At 32.1% G+C, this 8395-nt stretch overlaps 1 protein-coding gene across 2 annotated transcripts; it reads left to right on the forward strand.

Annotated features, from left to right (window-relative positions):
* The first annotated feature begins 2326 nt into the window (after window positions 1-2326).
* LOC145331782 (long-chain fatty acid transport protein 1-like) lies at window positions 2327-7268 on the forward strand. 2 transcript variants are annotated; one of them, XM_080176621.1, is made up of 7 exons: window positions 2327-2396; window positions 3531-3602; window positions 4949-5027; window positions 5121-5176; window positions 5515-5618; window positions 6516-6574; window positions 7147-7268. In XM_080176621.1, exons 1-7 carry the CDS (start codon window positions 2346-2348, stop codon window positions 7251-7253), a joined length of 528 nt encoding a protein of 175 aa, XP_080032747.1. In that variant the 5' UTR covers window positions 2327-2345; the 3' UTR covers window positions 7254-7268. The 2 variants fall into 2 exon arrangements, with proteins under 2 accessions (XP_080032747.1, XP_080032748.1); XM_080176622.1 differs by having other exon boundaries at window positions 2327-2369.
* Window positions 7269-8395: the final 1127 nt, after the last annotated feature.

Genomic DNA, 8395 nt, shown 5'->3' on the forward strand with positions numbered 1-8395 from the left:
GAAAATATGTTGTAAGATCCAACTTCCAAGTAATAATATATCCATTAATCTGACGTATAGACCTATCTTAGTTATAGAACAGCTGCGCTTCTAAAACAAACGATCGTTAAATAGATAGTGTTCTATTCAATTAATAGCGATAAGGAAAGGAAAAAGGAATTTATTGAGTTTTTGATATTTTAGATAACGTATCATCTAGAACCTTAAGGTAGGGTCAAACAATGTACAATACAAGCAAAAGATCTACAGGACTCCAGACCTAATCCAACAATAGATCTAACCGCACAAATGACCGTAAGGGACAAAAGGTCAAGAGGGACCCTACGGTCTAACAAAACTGGTTAAAAAAAATTATTTTATATCCACGGAAACCTGCCAATAATACGATGCGCGTCAAATAACTATTACACGATGAATTTTTAAAAAAATGTTAGGTTAGGTTAATAGATGACTTGTGACTTGTGCTTTTATGTTATCTCCTTAACCTAACTTGTTGCCAAGATAAGATTAACAAGGATGACAATATCCATAAAAGCGAAGTTCTGAAACGGTAGGACAAACGAACATAAACACTTGTAGAGTGTCAGAACTGAATAATCAGAATATAAATGTATAAACGTCAAAACAAAATTAAAAGTAAATCATATACAGGATACTGTTTAAAGACATACTAACATTTTTAGGACTCGATTATAGAGACTCTTTGTTTATAACATTGTACTTGGATATCCTGGGAATAAGCATTTCAAAAATCAGATCAATCGGATAATTATATGACATGAAAATTCGTTGTTAAAAAAGTTAAACATCAACATGTTTAAAATTGACGTACGGACATTCTGGTAATGATTATAGAGTTGCTATGCTTTGTAAATCGGACTTAACTACTACAGGAATCACCATGCAAAGTTTGAAATCGATAGGCAAATTCCAATATGCCTAAATGTACGAAAAGCTAACCGTTACGGACGGACCGATTCTAATTATAGAAAAGCTTCGCTTTTAATAAGAAATCTTTCTTAAATTATTTATTTGCTTAAATACACAATGTAAATTTAAATTTTCTTATCTTAATAAACTGGTCTTTATTATTATTAATTTCGTATTCAGTTTTACATCTTCAAACTTTGGAATAACATTTTTAAAAGCGAAGCTTTTCTATAATTTGGGTTGGTACGTCCGTCAGTCTGTCTGGAACAGTTAGCTCTTTTCGTTATTTATATTTATTATGTTATAATTGTCGAATCGATTTTAAACATTCCATGGTGAATCCTGTAGTAGTTAAGTACTCTTTAATCGTTACCAGAATGTCCGAACGTCCATTTTAAACAAATTCATAATTAAAAGTGTTAATGTTCGTTTGTTCTATAGTTTCAGGCTTTCGCTTTGATGGATGTTGTCATCCTTGCTTCAAGTATAAAGAATAATAATAATAGTTTTTTATCGTGTCATATTATAGACAGCTGCTTTCCCTAATTGCCCCTTGAGACCTTTAGGGGCATGACCGCTAGTATATGATAAAACAAAGGTTGGTTCTTCAAAAAAAAAAAGTATCGTTTAATCGGCTATGGTAACCAAATCATTTACATTATTTTTGTAAAAATACTCGAAATTGTATTAAAAAGGGGATTAAATCTTATGTTAATTAACCTTCTATGATTTAAAACACTATTTTAGTAATAGAATAGTTATTTCTCGTATCGTATTATAAACGGCTTTCCGCGGATATAGAATGTACAATTATAAGATTAAAACTAGTTTTTTTAGCCCCGTGGTGCCGGAGGCACCGGCTAAAAAGACTGGTTTTAATCTTATGATTGTACATTTCTATATTCGTAGAAAACTGGATATAATACGATGCTAGACATAGTTTTTTCGTATGGATGAGAACCGGTTCCTATCCACCGGATTCGAATGAATACGAGAAAAATTAATACGAAATAAAAATTCAGCTATACTTATTTTTAAAGTGAAGTTTTTCTAAAATGAGGGTCCGTTTGTCCGTGACAATTAGCTCTTATCGATAATTTAGACATGTTAGAATTGTCCTATCGATTTCAAACGTTGCATGATGATTCCTATAACATTTGTATACGATTTCTTAAGCATAGCAATTTTATAATCATTACCTAAAAGTCTGTATGTCCATATATAACTTTTTTGACAACTTTTTATTTGATGTTACTAACCTATTTATCTGATTTTTGGAATACAAATCCTGGGACAACAAGGTACTGTCCTCCCTCCTGATTTTAAAGCTTTGCTCTTATGGATGTTGTCATCCTTTTGTTTAAAAATCAAGCACTGATCTGTTTTACTTGAGAGTAGAAAACTATCATCAAAAAATGCCTGATCCACCATCAGAAATAGTGAGTAAAAAATCCACCTCACCTCAGGTTACCAACTTATATAGTAGGGGGACAAAGTGACTCAAAAATCAGCCATGTGACGTCATAAAAATGAGAGAGAAGTGGGAAAGACAACCTCTAAGAAAAAGGGATGGATAATCCCTCATTTTTATGACGTCACATGGCTTATTTTTAGTCACTTTGGCTGCCTACTTTATATACACCAAATACATTTATTAGTGAAGCTACCCTGTCAAAAACTGTGTATCTTGATATATAAAGAAGTAAGTTTTTTTGTCTGAAGCATAAGAATTCAAAAAACAAATAAAAGTTTTGGGTTCTCCTTTTCAGGGTAGCTTCAAATAGGTCCCATGCTGGTTTTAGGCTATTTAATTTTTAGATTGGGGTCTAAAAAGGGTTTTAGGCTATTTCCTTCCCTTATCTTACCCCTTTGAAAACACAGCCTCTAAAGGTTAGGGGCGAAGCAACTAGTGTTAAATAATTAATAAGGTATTTTTGTCTGGAGTTAAAGATCTCTGAATATGTGTCGATATTATGTAAGCCACTATAACTATGTATATAACTACTTTATAAAAGTAAAAATCTTAAAATTTTTGATCAGCTACTCTGAAATTCAATTTGATCGTCCCTCTGTTTGTTAAACATATTATTAAAGATATATTTTTTCTCCGGATGTTTTATCTTATTTCAACTTTGTTGTTAGCATGGAATCTTTGATCAGAAAATATTTATTTTTTAACTAGATTTAATGACATTTTTACTAATATTTATAGCTTATTTTTGGTAACAATCAGGCTTCATATACTTTTTAAGTTCTCGGATCAAAAGAATGAAAGTAAAGCTAAAAAATTAAAAGCGGTTGTTTGAAAATTATTGATATTTGTCAATAATTTAGGCCAGTAAAGATTATAAAATCAGGCCTACCAATTATGATTAAAAAAATTACCCAATCTCTGGATTTCAATAAGTGGTTGAAACGTTTGGACACTCAACTTAATAAACTAACCAATCATAATTCAATAAAAGTCCTCAAAGTTGATAAGCCAAGTAATAAGAAAACGTTATTGTAAAACTTTGGGGACTAGGGTAAAAAACAGCCCAATGTCCACTCCCTTCCTCCCTGGCCTAAAATACTAAAATCTTTATCAGCTGTCTATTCAGAGGCAAGTGAATTATTCTGTTTTGATGGGATTGAGTGCCATGCTCTACTATGTCAACTTTATTTCAAGAAAGGTAAAATTATTATTTTAGAAGCGATGCTACTTTATGATTCACTTTGTCTGTTTGAGGGTCCGTGACGCTATGGAGGAAAATGTAATTTCCTCACTTCTCATCTGCTATTCAAGATAGATGGCTAAGATTCCCTTTACAATTGAGCATACAGTATGTAATTTACTGGGCCACTATTCTCACTCATTCATCCTACAAATTATTGATACTTGGAATATAACAAGGAAGACAGTATCCGTAAAAACGAAGCTCTGAAACGGTAGGACAAACGAACATTAATACTCCAGATCTGAGGTGAATTCTTAAAAAACTTTTGCCTTACTAAAATCAGTTTGCACCACTAATATTTTAGTGAGGCAAAATTATCCCCTCTAAATTTTTAGCGAGCCTTACTGATTTTAGTTGGGCAAACTGATTTTAGTGAGGAAATTTTTTAAAAAGAATTCACCTCTGAATAAGCAAAATATCAATTCATAAGTGTAAACAGAATTGTAAGTAAATTTGTTGCAAAACATCTAAAAATACAGGACACTGTTTAAGGACATACTTACATTTTTATTGATAATAGAGATGCTTCTCTTACCACTGTACTTTGTTGAAATAAGAATCAGTATTCCAAAAATCAGATTAATGGGATAATTATAACATACATAGATTTGTTGTAAAAAAATAAAAAAAAACAGCATGGAATTACGGACTATCTTTATTATAGAGTTGCTATGCTTCCTAAATCGTACATAATTGATATAGGAATCATTATGCAAAGTTTAAAATCGTTAGGACAATTCTAACCTTTTTAAAATAATGAAAAGAGCTAACTGTCTCGGGTGGATGAATTTACCCTAATTTTAGAAAAGCTTCGCTTTTAAAAATACATTTGAATGCTCGTTAGGGTAGAGGAGTGGTATTTCTATAATTAGGGTCCGTCCGTCCGTACGTAGGAACGGATAGCTTTTTTGTTAATTAAGGAATGATAGAATTGTCCTATTGGTTTCAAATTTTGCATCATGATTCCTGTAGTAGATAGGTACAATTTAGAAAGCGAAGCAACTTTATTATCGTTACCACAATGTTCGTACGTTAATTTTAAACATGTTGATTTTTAACTTTCTTAACAACAAAAACAAAATGTAAGTATGTCCTAAAGCATTATCCTGTATTTAAGCAGTTTTTCAACAAATATACCTACAATTTTGTTTCTACTTTTACACATTCATATTCTGATTATTTTTGAGTTCTGACACTCTACAAGTGTTAATGTTTGTTTGTCCTGCCGTTTTAGAGCTTCGCCTTTATGGATGTTGTCATCCTTGTTATTAAAGATTTGTTGCATAAATATTTTTTTTCAGGGCAAAATTCTGACTCTATTGGCAAGTTGGATTGGACTTGGGGGATGGTACACACTTTATCTTATGTATCATACTCTAGGTAATTCTTTTTTTTAATCTTTTTTAGATGGGGGGGGGGGGTGATGGCCCTTGAAGTTCCTTATTTTGAAAGGGTTGCAATTTGTTTGTTTAGGTAGAGATCTGAGGTTGTTAGCCAGAGGGGCCCCAATCATGTTCAATGTTCTCAAGGTAAGGAATTTTTATGAAGAGGGGGGGGGGGGATTGCAGCTTTTCTGTGGGACTGTAAACTAATCTGGTATCCAAAGTTTTATAACCACTTTATCTTAATGGTTGGCTGAAAAAAACTTTGAATGCTTTTTTATTTGATTGTTCCGATCTAATAGTTTCTTAACTTTTTAACCAAATGTATTCTACACTTGGGATAATATTGTTTATAATCATTGGAAATATATTGTATATCAATTAAAAGTCGGCAAAGGGTTCCCATCCCGTAGTTAGAGTTACATATAGCTCGTGCCCCCTCTATTCTTTTACTCTAATGCCGTGACATAAAACAAATATTTTAGATGAAAAAGAAGCAGTTGACTGTAGCCAAAATGTTTCGTCGGAACCTGCCCAAGAACGCCAGCAAAATTATGTTCTTCAACGAATCTCAGAAACTGACGTACAGGTAAGGTTTACTCTGAGCAGCGTAGCTACTTCATTGTAAATTAAGTCTGTTTGTCCTATCTCTAATATATCTATACTAGCGGCCCTATAGACCTATAGGTGCACTTGAGATTGGGGTGGGGGGGATTTCTCTTTATAGGGTGGATATACCCTCCCCTAAAAAAGTTAAAAACCTTCCTTGGACCTCTGTAAAGGAGGACCATAAAAGTTCAGCAGTTAGTGAGATCCTTCGGTACAGACAAAAAAGGCTTACTAATTTATATATTAGGAAAGAGTGATCAACACAGTTTAATTAAACATATTACTTTTATTTGATAAGTCCAACGGATAATTTGTCTGTGTATCTTTCTACCAAAAGTTTAATAATCAAATTGAATTTTTCGAAGTGTAGTTACTCTTTTTTTATTATTCAAACCTACTGTTCCACTTTTTGTATTGTTTTGATTGTAAAACACGTATGACAACATCTTTAAGTTCAAATAATTGAAAGATTATGAACATAAAAGCAGACTTACGGACGTGGTATAAATATTATAGATAAAATTTATATACAAATTAGTTATTTTTAAAATTACCTCATCCTATAGATTTCTGAACCAACAATTGGACAAAGTGAGTTGAAAATTAGCTGCTTATTAGTCTGCAAATAGTTTAGGACGTTTTTCTTAAATAGCAGCTGAGGAAACATTTCTTGCAAACTTGAAGAAAGATATTTTTAATTAATGAGTATATACCTACACAGATTTGTTAAACGCGGCGTTAATGCATAGTAGAAATACCTTAGTATAAGAAATACCTCGGCCCGTAAACAGGCGCAACTAACTACCATGCACAAAGGTCATGCAATCAAAGGTAATTCAGTTTCGCTACAAGAAAACATTAATACTTGTTATTACAGAGATGCCGAGGAAATGAGTAACAGAGTTGCTAATCTATTCCTAAAATTGAAATACAAAAAGGAAAATCTATCTATCTATTATGTAAATTCAGCAATTGGTACAGACAAAGAGCCAAATAAAACCCCCAAAATTGCGATAACTTACGAATTTTTGTTTCGAATTGATTAAGTTGTTGATTACAGCTTGTGTATATTACTTTAAATGAATGTGGATCTAATTTGTTCACAACCCTCTTGCCAAATATTAAGCCGTTTATAAGACCATTCTGGACGCTCATATTTCCAGCTAAAATTAATGTTTATTAATTTGTAATCAAATATAACATAATCATGAAAGTTTAAGCTAAATGGTAAAATTATCAAAATTGTCAGTTGAAACAAAGTCAAATAGCCTAAAACCACCCCAAACTAAAATTACCATTCCGTTACATATTTGATGAAACTAAATCAAGAAGCCAAAAACCAATCTATTCTGTAAAGGAGAACTATATCAGTTCAGCAGTTAGCAATATCCTTCGTTACAAACATACACACAGACAGACAAACAGATAGACATCCTCTTACTTTTTTACAAGGATAACAAGTATGATACAGACATATTACATAGATAGATGAATTTCTATGAAATGGTAGGGTGAGACTGTAGCACTTTTCATGGAAAACAGAGTCGAATACATTCCTATGTGGATGGGACTTTCAAAGGAATTAAGTTTTTTCTTTTTTGAAAATTTAGAATAGTTATTTCTCGCATCGTATTATAAACAGCTTTCTGCTGATATAATATGTACAATCATAAGATTAAAACTAATTTTTTAGCCCCGAGATGCCGAATCAATATGTACTTTTTTCTCTTTTTATTATTTTTATGCTCAAGAAAAAAAATGAGTTAGATCGGAGTTGTACCGGCATTGATCAACTATAACCTGAGAAACGACTCTCTACTTCACTGCATCAGGCACAATATTGTATTAGCTACGCAGCTTGGCGTAATATTATTCTTGTTACGTCTTTTTAAAAAATCTATTAATTTATTTTTCTAATGCGCTTGGCTTTTATATAGTCCTAAAGTCCTTTTAAACATCGACCAATAAAAAGTTAATGCCTAGCTAATTGTCTGTCATTAAGTATAAAATGTTATCTTGTTAGAATTGTCCTATGATTTTAAACTTTGCTGTTACCAGACATTTTGACGACCATCTGAAAACTTTTTAATGAATTATCCTAATCATCTGATCTCGGGATAATGATTCTAAGGACAATAAAGTACAATATAATTAGCGAAGCATCTCTAAGATAAAGTAATAAAAATGTAAGTATGTCCTTACTTAAATAGTTCTTACACACTAGTGGTGCTAATGTTCGTTTATCCTACCGTCTTATTTTAAAGCTTTAAATTTGTTGTTATCCTTGTTTCATAGATTTTTTTTAAGTTTTACAACAAAAAATAAACGAGAATAGTCCCTTTCGTGGCAACGCCTCTTAAGGGGCGATTCGTCGTATTTTTAAAATGGCTTTTTATAGGTTATTTTAGGTTAGGTTATATTGGATTAGGTCGTTGCAATTAAAACTGCAGGGTTGAAGCCCACCGCAGGGGCTAGAAATAGGAGAAAAGCTACTGTGAAAAATACGAAGAATCGCTCCTTAAGGTGCGTTGCCATAAAAGGGAATATACCCAAATAAACTGCTTATCCCAAAGTACACAAGACAGCAAGACGCACATTGTTTTGTTTTTATAAAGAGAGATAGGATTTAACAATTTCACATTTTCTAAACGTGTGTTCTCTATAGATTTTAATAATTGTTTAGTTTTTGCGTCATTGTCAGGGTTAGAGGAATAGGACAATGAAAAATTAATAAACTTTCACTGGCTTAAAATACAT

The sequence above is a fragment of the Acartia tonsa genome, chromosome 11 (genome assembly GCF_053477335.1).
Source record: "Acartia tonsa isolate MP-2025a chromosome 11, ASM5347733v1, whole genome shotgun sequence".
Classification (NCBI taxonomy): domain Eukaryota; kingdom Metazoa; phylum Arthropoda; class Copepoda; order Calanoida; family Acartiidae; genus Acartia; species Acartia tonsa.

What these genes read in the sequence shown, in the direction of transcription:
- LOC145331782 (XM_080176621.1), top strand. Translation starts at nt 2,346, where the DNA reads ATGCCTGATCCACCATCAGAAATAGTGAGTAAAAAATCCACCTCACCT. An exon ending in TCAACTTTATTTCAAGAAAG is followed by an intron (nt 3,603 to 4,948) that starts GTAAAATTATTA and finishes ATTTTTTTTCAG; the next exon opens with GGCAAAATTCTGACTCTATT. An exon ending in TCATGTTCAATGTTCTCAAG is followed by an intron (nt 5,177 to 5,514) that starts GTAAGGAATTTT and finishes CAAATATTTTAG; the next exon opens with ATGAAAAAGAAGCAGTTGAC.